Here is a 16,527-nt window from a genome sequence, read left to right as displayed (position 1 = left end):
TTTTTCATACACTGATGTGGTTATTAAGCAAATGTGTGACCTCTAAGGGCATCAGAATAGTAATGAAAATGACTTTGGTCATTTCCTGTTTCATTAATACTTACAGTGTCACATTTCACTGATGGCAATGCTAAAAATTACGCATTCTGCATAAAGGATTATATTATTTCATCTTCTGAGATAAACAAACAACGTTGTTGTTTTTCTTAAAAGAAAAATCAAGAGCCCTGCAGGTTTACACTGGATTGACACAGGAGCACAAAGCTTACTACAGCACCAGTTCTCATGCAGCTGGTGCATGACATTTTCTATAGTACTAGCGGATCTGGGGGGCACTGGGATCCCCCACATTTCCTATAGATCTTAGCAGTGCAGAGGAGGGGAACCTGTCACCCACTTCCTAAAGACAGCAGGACAGGAGCTCCACAACTGTGCATCCCCTATGGCATGCAAGGAACGTGTACAGGAGAGGAGCATCACTTCTGTGCATCTTGGGAGCGATGCTGGTGGGGAATGTACCTGCTCTATTGCTCTCCTAAGCTCAGTGGGAACAAGCACCTTGGTTCTGTACCGCTCTGTGAATGGTAACCAGGCAAGAACTTTTTTACTCCTCTCTATAGCTCAGTGGTTTGAGTGATGGCCTTCTAAACCCAGGAGGGCCATTTAGGGATCTGGGGCAAAAATCTGCCAGGAGATTGGTCCTGCTTTGAGCAGGGGTTGGACTAGATGACCTCCTGAGGTTCCCTCCAACCCTGATATTCTATGATTCTATATAAAACTGTTTATGCAAGAGTTCTAATGCATACAATTTTAGATGTGGACATCTGATGAATATATCCATTTCATGTTGCCAATGCAAATAGTTATGATGAAGAGATTGCTTTTATTTATTTTAAACTAACTCGTGCACAAGATTTTGTTGGGCATCATTTGAAAACAAGTACTAGGAAAATTAGGTATTAATTTGACAGTAACTACACAGGTGCTGAACAGCGAGCAGCTCTCATTCATTATCAGAAAGCTGATTCCACAACTGTAATTTTTTTTGCATTCTCCAGTTTTTAAAGTGCTGCTGTGCTTCAATAAAGCATTAATTATACTGACTACATTTTATGTGCAGTTTTCCATTTCAGAAAAACACTTGCATCCCAGTAAAGAGAAACAAAAACATCAGCAATATAAAATGTCAAAGGAACAGGGTAAAGTGAAGCTGGTAAAATCACCAACTCTTCTATGCATTGCTTGCTCCAAACCAATTAAGCCAAAGCACAGAGCACACAGATACAGCTATCCCCCTGGGTGGCAGTAATAACCTTAAGAGCATATAAAAGGGAAAGATAAGCAATGGAGCAAAACAAACCCTGAAATTTCATACAGCAGCAGGGAGCACCTCAGAGCATCAAAAAACTGAGCCTGGGGTATCCAGATCTGTAATTCCCCCTGCCTTCTCAGCAACGTGGACAGCTAGCTTGGAAAATAATCACGGCTTCAAATCTGTGTCAGATCTTTAATTTGTGATGTTGCAATTCCCTCATGAATAGCTGTGTGCATTGGGGTTTTATTTTTTAAACAATAAATACTAAGGTAACAGATTATTAGGGTCTAATGCTGCAAGTACAATTTTTAAAAAGCAAAGTATTCCAACACCCGACTTGTTTTAGGAAAAGATACAGCTGTGGCATGCCATAGAACATAAAGGCCAAAGTCACTCCCTACATTTGGTAGCATTGTTTATGCAAGCAGCTTCAGGTAGTCGCAAGCATTAGCAACACCTATGTGTAGAAAGAAAGCTCTGCAGCTCAGTATGTCAACATTGTAAGTACATCCTTGAGATCTTTTCTACACCAGCAGGCTCCTGTTTCCCTCTGACCAACTGCGCTTTTCCAAACTCTTGGGCCGAGCTCAGTGTTGGTGAGTCTACTGAAGCCCAGTGGGTTCCATGGAGACAGAATGATGTCTTATTCCAAATTTTCCTTAGACTACTGGGATTCTAACTCTGTGAAAACAGAATCTAAACTTGAAGCAGTTTTAGTTTTGCTGTTCATACCCAGCTCCTACCTATTCGAGTATTGGCAAATACATCAGCTAGTGTCCCACTGGTTCCTTTGCCTTCTCCATGGGATAGTGTAGAGGATGCTGATGAAGATGTGGATGACCCCTGAATAGATCGGTTGATCCAGGACTCAGCATTCTGTAAGCTCTGATGCAATGCAGCAGAAAGAGCAGCCTGGCGCCTTAGTGATCCCTCATCCTCGGATGCAGAAGATGTGTCTGTGTAGAATCAAAACAGAGAATCTAGCCTCTTTGGAAAGCACATTGCACTTAGCATGCTCCTTGGCAACTGACCTACTACTGACGAAGGCTTCACATTCCTAACATGAAGGATGCTCTTTAGAGACTTGGACTCAACAAGGTTAAATAAGCCAAAATGGAGATAAAATTTGTTGAAGCAGCAACCTCCCCAGTTTGAACCAATTTACTCCTGTAAAGAAAAACTTACAAAGATAATCTAACACTAGTCAGACAATTATACCTGTCATTGTGAGACCCATTAGTGCATTCCCTCGCCGCCATAATTGTACCATTCAACCTCTCTACTGAGCCGTCTCCTGTGTTGCCCAGCAGCAGTCATTCTGAAACGGACACCTACGTATCAGAGGATCAGCCTGTGTCAGTGTCAAGCCTTTGGAAGGAGCAAGTTTGTTTGAAGACATGGACAAATGTCTATAATGCAATAACTATTTTGCAGGGATACAGGCAGACAGTAGCAACTTTATGCTCCCCAGCAAATAAAGCTATTCATGTGTGAATAGCATTCTCTTTGTTGTTGTACCTATTTGAACAGTACCTTGAAAAAAATCATACAACGGGGGTCTGCATCCTGCATGTGCAAGAAGACCGTATGTCCTCTATTATGATCCCATGAACTAAGAATATAGATATCATGAGAGATCTTGGATTATTTATTTAGTGCCATAAAAGTGCATGGTGCTACATATAAATATAATTTATACTTTGGCTTTAAATATTTTAGTGTTCTGAAATAATCCTGCTCTTTAATAGTCTCTCAAGTCAGGAGTCAGACTTATCATAGCCCACCTACTTGCCAAGGCAAGAAACAGCACCCAACCAGAGAAAGGGGCTGCAGTTAAGAGGCAAATGCTGCAAATCAATAGCAAGTTCTAATGTATTCATACAACACCCAGGACTCACAATGGGCCCATGGTCTTGTACAAAAGTCAGGACAATTAAAATAAAAGCAGGAAGCCATGCAGACAAGGGGAGCAGCCAGTCAACCAATGGGATGGGGAAAAAAACAGGAATGACTAACAAAAGAGAGGTCAAAAATAGCCAAAGTTGGAGTGAGTCTAACAGAAAGAACTGTTGTGAGCTCCACAGATATGCGGAGGGGACGGCAGGGGATTCCACAGATTGAATCCCTCAGTCAAAAAGATTCTGCTGCCCTCCCAGTCCAGATGGAATCTCAAGATCACAAGTGATAAACCAGTCCACCTCCCCAGCCTTAAAGAGGTGTAGGGTAAATAGGGCCAGATTATTAAGGGCTTTAGGGTACCAATCTGCAGACCATGAATCCATCTGCTCACTGGCAACACCCACAGGGTGGTTAGTGCCAATTCTCCACTCTTATACCAAGAAGCAAGTGAACAGCTGTTGGCTCTGTATTACATACTGCCAATTTAAAACCAGGCAGTCAATGTCAAATTCAAAGAGACAAGAACAAGGACAAGGTGAGGCAACAAGTATTGTATAGCATACGGAACTGAGATCACTGATGTCAAAGGAAAGGCTCTCTCTCACTGGGCTTTGGATCAGACCCCGAATAGGGAACATGGGTCACGTATGGGCCCATGCAGTGACCGCTGGCACAAGTGCCGACAGTTACAGAGTGTAACTCTGAACAAATATTGGATATAAGAACAAATCATTCAAAGGTTAAAATTCAATCTCAGAATAAAACAGTATATACACATCAAATGTATAATTAGAGAGATCCAAAGGAGCAGCAAGTCTATGTCCTGCCATATGGCAGGTGCATCTTGCTATCCACAAGAAGTGCTGCAGTTGGAAGTTCACCTGCCAAAGACAACACATTCAGTGTAATAAACCTAAAATATAACTCATTAAACAGTGGAGGCCTTTGAGCCTGCTGAAGAAATAAGTTTTCTCAAAAGAAATACATAGTTCAAGATTCTATGTTGAACAGCCTCCCTTGCAGCTGTAAATAGATTCCATGAAGCCATTTTAATTTATTTTAACTTAACAGGCATATGTCTGAAATTAAAATAACTTGATTTGAAAAAGGCAGCAAAACTGGTTTTGGGTTATTGGGTTTGTAACCAATTTGTTTCATTAGTTTTCTTCATGGGATCAATTATGCAATTAGGTATATTGTTTCAATTCAATTACCCCACTTGCCAGGCCTTAAAAAAGGGTTTTTAATGAGTTAAAATTGGTTCTTAGGAGACCTGTCATCACTGAGGAATTCAGTGTCTTCCTTTGTTCGTGATACTACTAGACACTGATAAGTAGGTATTTCAAGAAGTGTAGAGTTTGCACTGAATACAATACAAAGGTCACTATACCACAAAATACATACGATACTCATTAGTATATATTTCACAGTGCAGGGAGTGTTTTGCTGCTTCACCAGCTCCAGACAGAACTTTTCCAGATCAGGAAGAATGTTTTAAATATGCCCTGTGTATGTAAATATGCCTATGTGCCCTGACAGTGCACTAGGTGGGAGCTATAAGCATACTGTAACCCATCTATCAATGATGTGCAGGGAAGCATTTGGCAGGGTCTGATCTAAAGCAAACAGTGATGGTCCATTAGTACAAGAGGAGATACAATCTCATGCACAAATTTTTGAACAGTGCAAAACCACAACATTTGCCAAATACACAAGTGTTTATACAAGCTTCATGTTAAGTCAATTCAATTCTGGGGAATTCACTATTCTCCAAGAGCTTTAGAAGCAATCTCTGAATGTAAAAATCAAGCAGGAAACGTTTAAAATCCAGAATGCTTTGCATTATCATTACTGGATTTGGTATTTGACATTTGCGCCAGTGTCCGATACACATTTTCCAGCCATGTCTTCAATAGATTTTTTACAGTCAGCACTTACATCAAAGATTGGTGTTTAACAGAATAGAATCACTGCAAAAACAAAACACTTTGTTTGTTTTCACCGTGCAAAAGTCTCACGTCATATGAAAATTATGCTTAAATAATTTGAGGCATTGGCAAAGTTAACTTTATATGCCCCTTTTACAAGAGTACGTAACCTGTTCCGCTAAAAAGAACACATCTAAACTCAAAATCAAACACAGCACTGTCCAAAACAAGTGCATGCGAGATACTTTCTTGCAAAAACTCTAAGCAGGTGCTTAAGCGCTGAATGCAATGAGTTCTGTGACAGCCCAGTGACTTCTGTAAACTCAGAGAACGTGTCTGGTTTATCAGTCTCTGTGTTAAGTCTCTTAATGGTGAGCACTTAGAATCTTGTCGTTTTCTACACAAGAGATTTGCATCCCTAGTACCGTATGGAAAATGTGTTGTCAGAAATTTAAGTCACTCCTGATGCTATACAAAAAGCTACATGGAAAAATATTCCCTCTTAACATTGTTTGAGACCTCTACACCAGCTCAGATTGCCTTCCTTCCTGTGCACATCAGCATTGTCTTCAGTTCTTCACTTCTGCAGTTATTTGAAAGGTTCTCGTTGATGTAATGGTTATTAAAATTGGTGGCTTGCAAAATAAGCTCATTGGTCTAGCATCTATGTAACAGAGGTATTCACCTAAATTTTCATGCTGCTAAACCTTTAAATGAGCAGTATAAGGCTACGTGTACACTACCCGCCGTATTGGCGGGTTACAATCGATTGCTCGGGGATCAATATATCGCGTCTCATCTAGACGCGGTATATCGATCCCCGAGCACACTTATATCGATTCCGGAACTCCACCAACCCCAACGGAGTTGCGGAATCGACAGGGGGAGCCGCGGACATCGATCCCGCACGGTGAGGACGGGTGAGTAATCCGATCTTAGATATTCGACTTCAGCTACGTTATTCACGTAGCTGAAGTTGCGTATCTAAGATCGATTTTCCCCTGTAGTGTAGACCAGCTCTAAGACTGCATTGCCTCCATCTGCTTGTTGGGAGGAGGAACTCTTACATAAGCATCTGAACTAGCAGAGAAGACTGAAGTCTATTAACTTGCTGATGATGAAAGGTGATGGAGCCCTGCAGACTAATTTCTTCTAGCTGGTCATACCACAGGTTCAGCATGGGCAGCAGCTGAGAAGCTTCACCCACAGGCTGATGACACCTGCCTCTAAACCCGACTCTGTAGGGGCAAGAGAGGAGATCCATCCTCCGTCCTTGATACCTCTGCTTTGACTGCAAGGGGCATTAGAGATAGCAGTGCAGTGGTAGCTATTGACAATATGGATACCTGCGCCTACCAGAAACTGGACTGAGATCCTATTAATTTCATACAGCCTATCAACAATCTGTCAATTTGTCTGAGTAAGCACACTGCTTCTTCTATTCCTCCCTCTCCAGAGAGAAATGGGAGGGGAACATTGAGCTCCTTAGATTCTCTCTTTCCTTTTCTTTCTCTCCACTGGCCTGCAAAATGGCGTCTTTCAGAAGAGCTAAACCCCAAAGTAGTTCAGTCAGGGGAGGTCACTAACTGTGCAGAGAAACATCCCCCTTCCTTGCAGAGGCTGTGAACATACTGCTTCTGCTTCACACCCAGCTACCATCAAGGCCTGTGAGTCAGCTCCTGAGCTCTGGCCCACAAATACAGATTCCTTCCATTGAGAACCAAGCATTGCCACCAGACCAGCTGGAATTAGATGGTGCTTGATAATTTATCACTCCTTTTTCCCAGGTCATTCGACTCCTTTTGTCCATGCCTAGTGCAGGAGCATAGTATAGCACTCGCTGCATATGCACAGATGCAGCAAGGTTCAATGCAGAGAGGAAAGCCCACTGGATTTTAATCCGTGCTGTGCATACTGCTGTTTTTGTCAATCTGTTGATCCACATGAATGAGTAATATCTATGCACAAAGAACCCCCGCAAAGGGGAAGCTGAGATAACAACCTCATGACATTAGTGAATAATTTCAGGCCATAAAGAGAAACGAGATGGCAGTAATTCAAGTTGTCTGAAAGAATCTGAATATCCACATAATCAGGTCACATATACTGACAATGAGCTTAGGAGCCTTCGACCAAGCTAAACACTTTAAATTCCCCTGCCGCACAAAGTATAATTTGTGCATTTGTCCAAAAATATAACAAAAAAAACAAAGTACGGTTCATTAACTGCTCCCAGCTGCCAGGCCCTGGTTAGGTTTTTGAGGGTTTAAAGATTGTGAATTTCACAGGCATAGCAGCAGGAGCGTGGCAGGTTTAATGAAGAGTAATATCTATCCAGAGATTAACAACAGGCAAGCTCCTTCAGATGAGATATCTCAGAAAAGAGCAAGCCACACAGCACTACAAAAAGCAAACTCAGAAAGGGAGCATGTACTGACACCACCTTTGGAAAAAGATGCATTGTCTCCCCAAACCTACTCTCACATCGAGGCTCTGAACACCCACTTTGTAAAGGAGTTGAAATTATATTCACTACAGCGCACCAAGTGTAAGATTATTTTGGAGTTACAGACTTTTACACAGGGCCAATGGGCTCATTTTATAGAAGAGTCTCTTGAATGTTATATAGGATCCTTCCTTTAAAATCTGATGCTGCAAAGAGGCAGCAGGCTTGTGTTTATTACTTTGGCTTGTCCCACTGACTTCGCAGAGTGAAAATAATGATCAGTATTAAGGACAGATCCAAAGGGCAGAAGTCAGTGAAAGGATTCCCCCAGTTAGATCAGGCCCTCAGCATCCATTCAATTGTAGGCCACCAGTTTTTTATTCTGCGTTCTGTATAGTGATGAACACACAGTTGGAATGTACCAAGTCAACTTTAGATAACGTTTTCACCCCTCAGCCATGAGGCCGAGAAGCTAAACTCGGGCTAATTCCTACATAAGGATATAAATTGCAGTCTCAAAGAGGTGGGTTTATTGCACTGGTGTAAATATAAAAACTGGAATGAGTGAAGACTACACAGCAATTTGTGAAACTGTAGCACCCAGAAGTTATGGAATTGTTGCCATCAGCACAAATGGTCTGAGGTTGTGCAACTGTATTTCCAACCCATAACCCTGTGCAAAAAGCTACTTGAAAAATGAAAAAAAGTTTATTCATTAATATTTGATGAAAACCTACCAGGACCTGCAACAAATTATGTGAGTAGCTTTATAGCTGAAGCTCAGGATAGCCACTTCACGTGAGTAGGCAGTGAGTGAAGAGGCCCTGAGTATTCTGGGATCACAGAAATCTCAGAGTCCATGCCTCAGAAAGGAGCATCATTGTAAATTACTAAGCTTTGGAAAACTGGTGGCTGCTTTTGAGTGCTGTGTGTTAACCTTAGGAACACACAAGCCCACATTGTTTTAACTTCTTATGGCTCAAGAGACTGAAACAGGGATCCGGGAAGCAAAAGAGGAATTCTCAGCCCAAGAAGGTGCCTCAGCTTTCACAACTGGAGCTTTAAAAGGCCTCAGAGGATGAATTATTTTCCCATATTGTAAAGCACAGCCGAGATACCAGCTTTCCAATGGAGGGCTACTCAACTCACATTCCCTGAACATGCAAATCACCAGCCACTTACATGTGACAAGGGAGCCTTAGAAATTATATACAAGATAAAAGTGCAACAGGGTATTTAACAATCTTTGCATGACTTCAGCCTCCTGGCTTGGAAACTGTGAAGAGATTTATCAACCCCTCTCAGAACCACAATCGGCAAGAGTGTTCCTAACCTGGGGGGGTGCAGGCATCAGCTGGCGACTGTACAAATGTGGAACGTCTTTTAGTTGGCATAGGCAGAGCCATCTTCTGTTCTTTATGCTTTGCCAGTGCTGCCTGAACTGCCTCTGTGTGGATATCTGCAAAACGGAAATTACCACACTTAGTTTTGCAAAACTAAAAAACATAGTAGGAAGATTTTTTATATATTATGTAGTTTAAAAAGGAGTTATTCACATATATTATAGCCACCATACTGCCCTGCCCTCGCGCCGTCTAGCCAAGACCTCACAGCACCTTCGTAAACAATGAATTAAGCTTTTCCATTCCGCCTATGACATTTCAATTTTACTGATGCAGAAAATAAAACAGTGGTTAAGTGATTTGCCAATCCACAGCAAACAGGTGGAAGAGCCAGGAACTTTGGTTCCAAGTATCCTGCACTAACCATTAGACTCCTTTGTGTCTCTAGCAACTATTTTGTAGCAAATTGCATTTCTGTAACCCTTTCCCCCCCAAACTCCATCCCAACCTGCTTGTCTGTCTTCAACAGTTACATCTTGTTTTTCAGACTACTGAGCTTTGGTTCAGAGTGCTGCCTTTTTCTAGATCATCTTTGTACAGCACCTAGCACCGCAGGTTACCAAACTGGTTGGCCACCAAGAAATACCATAATGTCTTGTTAAATCATAAAAACGCACCGGTGCCAATGCTCCACAGAACTCATCAACTTTGAAGTATTTTAAAAGATCGGACACATTTAACCTGTTAAAAAATAAATCTGATGTAGTTTAATATTTTCCACTGTGCTATGTTAGAAAAATCCTACCAAAGGCAGCTGGAAACAAAACTGAGTCATTTCATTTTAAACATTACAATACAATGGATCCTTTAACTGAACAAGCCTGCCCTGCTTTGTGCATTCAGTACCAGCCTGCCCAAAGTTTTAACAGGAACTTCAGAAGAATTACTGCAGTCATTCAATGGCAAGGCCAGGGAACCAGCCTATGGATTGAAGGGAACAGTCCACATCCCAATGCCACGAAACCAAACATAAGTTTAGGAATCAAATATTTTACCACAGCACAAGAAAAAGAAATAAAACCTTGTAGAATTTGTTGCCCTCAGAGGAAAATAAAAGGGAGATAAGAAACACGTCAGTCAGAAGAAGTTGTCAGAACTGCACTTATTTTTTTAAAATAAAGTCAAATGTTAATTTGGGTTTATTTTACTACAAATCAATCTTAATACAAAACAAAAGCCAGATAAATATTGTTTTCACCCATCCTCTGATGGAGGTCAGAGATTCTTCACTCTTTTTGGGGTATTTTTATGGGAATAATTTCAGAAAAGTAGCAGGGAAAAGAATTTTGGAATCCTGGAGACATGAATGGTTCCAAAGTGACCTTGGGACTCTGATGCCAGCTCTCTTGGCATACATCACTGGATTGGTAATCAGAACTGTATTATGGGAGAGGAAAGCCTGCAGTGGGGGACACAGTCAATTGAATCAGTGGATTTAGCTGTTGGCATCAGCCCTTAAGAAACCTAAATAAATCACAGCAAAACACCACACAAAAAAAATACTGCTGCTGCTATTTTTTCACTTTTATAGGGCCTTCCATCCAAGAAGCTCAAAGCAGTTTACAAAAGTGAATTAAGTTTCCACAATCCCCCTGTGAGATAAATATGTTCCCTTCACACAGATGGTGAAGTGAATTAGGCCATGTCTACATGATGGGTGCCACAGAGGCATAACTACAGAGCTGTAGCACAGACACAGACTACAGCAAGGGAAGGGCTTTCTCCCTTGCTGTAGGAACTCTTAACTCCCCTTGAGATGGTAGCCAGGTCTACAGCATTGTTCCATTGACCTAACTGCATCTACACTGGGGGTTAGGTGGGCAAAGCTAGGTGCTCAAGGGTGTGCATTTTTCCTGACCAACAAGTCCAGCTTCAGACTGTGAGTGAGAACTTGACTCCTGCTTCTACACATACCCCACCCCCAGTCATTGTCTTCCTGAGCAGTGGAGGAAATCAGCAGGACAGGAGTCAGACTTTTCCAGCCCCCTGGAGGCGCTCGGAACATGTGAGCACAAAGGAGACCAGTTCTTAGCCTCCAGGGCAGATGTGCCTGTCTGTCTGTGATTCCAGGAGTGTGGAATGCAGCTTATCTAGGGAGCAGCAGGTAACTAAATGTCACTGATCTGAACTGGGCTTTGGTTGCCCTACACCGCTGAACGCAAATTTTGTCCTAGGCTGGTAGGTGGCTACAGCTAAATTAATCGCAACCATAGGCACGAGCTTCCTCTGGACCCGGGGAGTGTGCGTGCCCCAGGCTCAGCCTCCACCTGCCCCCTTCTCCCAAATCCCCAACCCTGCCCTCCTAGTCCCACTCCCTCCCTTGAATGTGCCCTGTCCCTGTTCCTCCTCCTTCCTCCCGGAGCCTCCTGCAGGCCAGGAAACAGCTGATTGCGGTCGGGGGGAAGATGCAGGAGGAGAGCGGGGAGCTGGCTACCAGTGGGGTGCTAACCACCCACTAATTTTTTCCGTGGGTGCTCCAGGACTGGAGCACCCATGGAGTTGGCGCATGTGATCCCAACACTATTCTGCCAAGGATTTCAATGCTGACTCCAAGCACTCAGCCACCCTTCTGAGGGGCTCTGTGGATATATCTACACTGCAATTAAAATCCCACATCTGGCCTTTGCCAACAGACTCGGGCTTGCATGGCTGTTTTATTCAAGTGTAGGCTTGGGGAGGAGCCTGGGCTCTAGAGCCCTGCAAGGCCAGAGGGTCCCAGAGTTTCGGCTTCAGCCCAAGCCTGAACATCTAGTCTTCAATTAAACAGACCCCTAGCCAAAGCCCTATGAGCCTGAGTCAGCTGGCATGGGCCAACCGCTGATGTCTAATTGCAGTGGAGACATACCCTAAGGGAACTCAGTCCTGGGCCCACTCCTCACTACCGATAAACTGAACTCTGGCATTATCCAATCATTGGTGATCAATCAGCGAACGTGCTGGGGAGCTGGAACCCCTCTAGCTGGAGAAAAGGAACCGGCTACTCTCAAGAGCTCTCTTCAGGAGGACGCACTGGACATTTCAGTTCATTTAGTTTTTCTATAGTGTGTCTATCTGCTTCTTGTCACTCACTAAAATGGATTAGCGCCAAGTGAAGTTCTCTTCCGCTAACCAGCTAAACTCAGTCCAGGAACCCACGAGGTGAAAAGTCATTTATCCTCCCTGATCAGCATCCTTTGTTCCTTGAATTTCATTAGGAACCGTAGGCCCCTGAGCACCCCTGGTTTCTAGACACACTATAAGCAAGACAGGACTTTCAGCAATCAGACCACTAACTGGCTGAATCACTCAGATCACGTGACCTGTATTCTCCCACTGACAAAGGTCTCTGATGTGTGATTGTTATATCCTTACCAGACCGATAGCGTTCATCTCTGGCTCCTCCAGATCGAGCTCGATGATACTTGGATGAGGATGGTGCTGAAGTTGCTGCTGGAGCAGGTGTCTGATTTCTGGATTCCTTCTGTAATGCTGGATCAACCCCTGGAAAACGAATCCACAATTCTTTCAGAGATTTAAAAAAAACCAACCCACAAAGCCATCTGCTTTTGCACAACATTAAAAATCCATTGTTACCTGCTAAACTATCCACAGGGAATAAACAGGTTCAGCACAGGGTGCTGCTGAAATTAAAGATTGCCTGCTGAGCTGTTCAATAAGCATGTTTAAGGTCTTATCTAAACTGGGATTTAGCCACTGGTGCAAACCCCTAGTATAGGCCATGAGTTACACTGGTGTAGTGTGATCTGTAACAGAGCAGGTTAGCCTGGTTTCAGCAATACTAGGCTCTCTGTGAGCTCAGATCATGTGTAGTATCCTTGTGCTTTTTAATAATTATACATCTCTCCCTTGAGATTTAAACCTGCTTCTTTGAGGAGAAAAAAAAACAGAAAACCACAGTTCTCCACCAAGACAGATATCTAAAGAATGAATTTTGGAAGAGAATTATATACAAGACAATCTGATCTACTGCAACCATTTTATCATCATAATTTTCATAACACTTAAAGTTAGTTTCAGTTATTAGTGAAGAAACTAGCTAAATAAAAGTCCTAATTACAGCATGTTATCTATAATTCATGACATTCTCCAGCATAAGTCCTGCAATTTTACAAGAGAAAAACTTTCCACTGCAACCAAATGTGCCATGAAAGAGCTTTAAAAATAGCATTGTACCCTTCCTTTAGGGGAAAAAACCTCTTCAAAAATAGCTGAACGCAGTCTGAGTGAAGAACAAACAATCGAAATAAGCTATTTTTATTGATAGGTCACATACAGTAAACAGGAAATTGATTCTTTCACAAAGACAGCTTGTCTTGTAGAACTAAAAAAGAGCAAAACGGTTTGAATTAACATGAAGGACTTGAAAATATAGTTCAGTGTTTACAGAATGAAACTAGGGGAGAAATTCTGGATCCACTGAAGTCTATGGGAGCTTTGCCATTGATTTTAATGAGGCTAGGATTTCACTCAGGGAATCAGGAATCCTGGCTTCTCCTACCATTGACCCACTGTGAAATCACAGGCAAGTCACCTCACCTCTGTGCGCCTCGGTTCCCCCATATGTACAACGGGGATTATAAAGGATTATATGCAAGTGCAAGACAGTACATTTCAGTAGCAGTTCCTTATTTGACCTCTTTTGCCCAGAACTACAATCAAGGTATATAATTTGCATGTCAAGCATATATATTGCTTATGAACATGCCAACATAATTACTCAAGACTGAACAGTCTATGAATGCAGTGCTGTAATTACAGTTTTCTTCTCTCGTTTTAGCTACTAATTAATAGAGAGAGTATCAGATCAATGTTGCATGAACAGAGGAGGATTTACAAGAATAGATCAAACTGCTTTAGTAAGTAAACAACATGATTCCAAAATTAGCTGGAAATCCCAAAAGATAACATTTATTTGTAACATGGTAGTTCAGTCAGTGTCTGCAGAATTTGGATGTGAAAGTTTTGGGAAGTATCGAAGTTAAGGATCGGCAAAATTTTTGGAGTCACTCATCCACAACTTTATTTTTTGTTACTAAACAGTATAAAATAAGTTTCATATAAGTTAAAATAAAGACTCAGTTATAGCCTCCATCCAGAAATTTACATTACCAGAAACAAAACAATAGTTACCAAATGAGTACCATAACAGATCATACTTCAGTAATGACTTTCATCTTAGGATTCTGAAGCAATTTACAAAGCTTCAACACATACACCCCATATCATGAGGTAGACAAGTTTTCAATGTACATCTGGGGAAAGTGAGACCGAGAGAGGGTAAGTGACTTGTTCAATTTCACAGACTAGTTAATGGCAATGATGAAACAGACAAGGCAACCAAGATACTTATTACCTGTCATATTGCAAACCAGCACCTTAGTGACAGTACATTTGTGTATCCCATCACAGGCACTTCAATACCATGGTTAAGGATGTGGTATGAACCTAGAGCTTGTCTATACAGGAAAGTTTACCAGCACAACTATATTGCTATAGTCATACCAGTATAGCACCTTGTGTGGACACTCAAATGCCCAAATAAGAGGAGTGGCAGGAGGCTTAAATAAGTGCATGGGGCATCCTGAGCATCTCAAATGAAAGGGCTAACTGAAGGGGCAAGTCTTATTTTCACTTAACCACTGGCTGGGCGTAGAAGCTAAGAGCATCAATAATCAATAAGCAGACTGGGAAGGGAGGAGTATGGATTTGGGGTAAAGGTACAGGACTGGAAGCCAAGAGCTGGATTTAAATCTACATCTGTGCAACTTCTGTATCTAACATGCTTCAAGTCTACCAATTTGTAAAAGGGGGTCAGAGCATTCCACTGCATCTCATGGGCCACAAGGCTACTTTAATTAACATTTGTGTTTGTAAACTGCTTGGAGAGCCTTGATTAAAAATGTTTAGATAATTTACAATTCAAAACAAGTAACTAAATAGCTGCAACAATGGACTGTGTGTACTAATATCGGGACTGTCACCAAACGAGAATGTCACCATTTTGACAACATAGCTGAATGCTACTTAACAGGGACAGTGACCCAAGTCTGTAACTCTCCAGCCCAGGCTGGTAGTCTTCAAAAGTGAAGTGTATAATGAGCCTGGTGGTTTGCCTAGTTCTCAGTTCCCAGATGGATACAACCAGTTCCCAGGCTGTCCCTATACAGCCTATTTCATTAAGGGTGCCATCAAGACTGAACTCACCCCTCGTGGCCCTAGAAGAGGTGCCTCCATCTCAAGATGGAGATACGCTGGGGAGGAAGCTTGGACTATTGCTGCCTGTGCTGAAACCCTTCTGCACTGTTACTTTGGTATCTTTCACAAAGCATCCACTGCAAAAATTATGGATTTAAAAATATTTAAACACTGAAAATACTGAAAAACCTGGAATATCAGTGGGAGAATAATTACTGTAGAAAATTTAATCACTCGATTAGAACAAGTCATTAGATTATGCTGTAAACCTTATTAGCGCCAAAGCAGCACATGCACCTGTGCATTACCAGCCTTCCAAATAAAAGTCATTGTTTTATAGCGCCCAGTCCTTAAATTGGATCTATGTGGTAGATTCTTACACCCCAGGAAGCTTCACTGGGACTCTGCAGTCATAGAAGGATCTGTGATGTGGACCATTATAAACACAGATCCAGAGTCTTAAATTGTAAGCTTCTCAGGCACAGACTGTCTTTTTATGCTTTGTACAGTGCCAAACACATCATCTGGGCTTAAAAAAATAAACAAGCAATTTGAATGCCAATAACAGTCAAAGGCATCTTCCTTGTGTACCCATCTGAACAAGCTCCTCTTGGCCAAGATACAAATTACATTAAATGACAGACTGAAGAACTGCACTTGTACTTAAGACTCATCCATGTTTGTGTCTTCATCATGAACAGGGAGGTTTTATTCAGAGCCAATGAAGAGACAACTTCAACAACTCACAAAGCAGCTTAAACTTTCCTGTTCACTTTACAATTTATTTAGGACTATAAGTAATCACTAGATGTCAGCAGCACAATTAAACACTATTCTTTAAAATGAACTATTGAATACACTTAATTTCTTGCTTCCAAGATGCAAAATCCTTGTTTCCACAGTACATCACAGTGTAGTCATGACAGTTCATTTACACAGGGATCAAATGTATCCCTAACTGATACGAATCCTCAAGATCTAGCTTGGTTTAAATATTGTGTTATATAAGAATGTGTATGAGTACAAATTAATATAAAGCACATAAGCAGGATTCAGAGATCTGGGAAATACATATTTATAGTACATCATATACAGTTACAAAGCTCTCTGACAAAGCAGAAGAAGTGAGCTAAGCTTGGCAGATGTTAGATGACTTTATTTAGCATTCCCTTCAGAATAATCCTGCTACAAGCTGCAGTTTCTGCTGGCAGGACCTGGATACACACACCATGATGGTTGTATTTTATAGGGGTTTTATAGGATCCAGTTGATGTTTTAATTGCCATTTGATGCTAGCTGAACATGCTGCTCCCCCACTCCCTCCCGCTCAGTAAGGGGAAG

At 41.8% G+C, this 16,527-nt stretch overlaps 1 protein-coding gene across 3 annotated transcripts in view; it reads right to left on the bottom strand.

Moving 5' to 3' along the window:
• The window catches only part of DIP2B (disco interacting protein 2 homolog B), a 137,736-nt gene that overhangs the window by 67,452 nt on the left and 53,757 nt on the right, over positions 1 to 16,527 (bottom strand). For 2 of the 3 annotated variants that reach the window (XM_075061112.1, XM_075061110.1), the window contains exons 3-5: positions 12,343 to 12,471; positions 8,922 to 9,047; positions 2,059 to 2,271 (exon numbers count right to left, since the gene is read on the bottom strand). In XM_075061112.1, coding sequence (XP_074917213.1) covers positions 2,059 to 2,271; positions 8,922 to 9,047; positions 12,343 to 12,471 — 468 coding nt within the window. The remainder of the gene's footprint in view (positions 1 to 2,058; positions 2,272 to 8,921; positions 9,048 to 12,342; positions 12,472 to 16,527) is intronic. The other variant, XM_075061111.1, reaches the window with a different exon arrangement.

Source organism: Chelonoidis abingdonii, chromosome 26, assembly GCF_003597395.2.
Source record: "Chelonoidis abingdonii isolate Lonesome George chromosome 26, CheloAbing_2.0, whole genome shotgun sequence".
Taxonomy (NCBI): Eukaryota; Metazoa; Chordata; order Testudines; family Testudinidae; genus Chelonoidis; species Chelonoidis abingdonii.
Note: the sequence above shows the minus strand (reverse complement) of the source record. Positions and strands in the feature narration are given on the sequence as shown.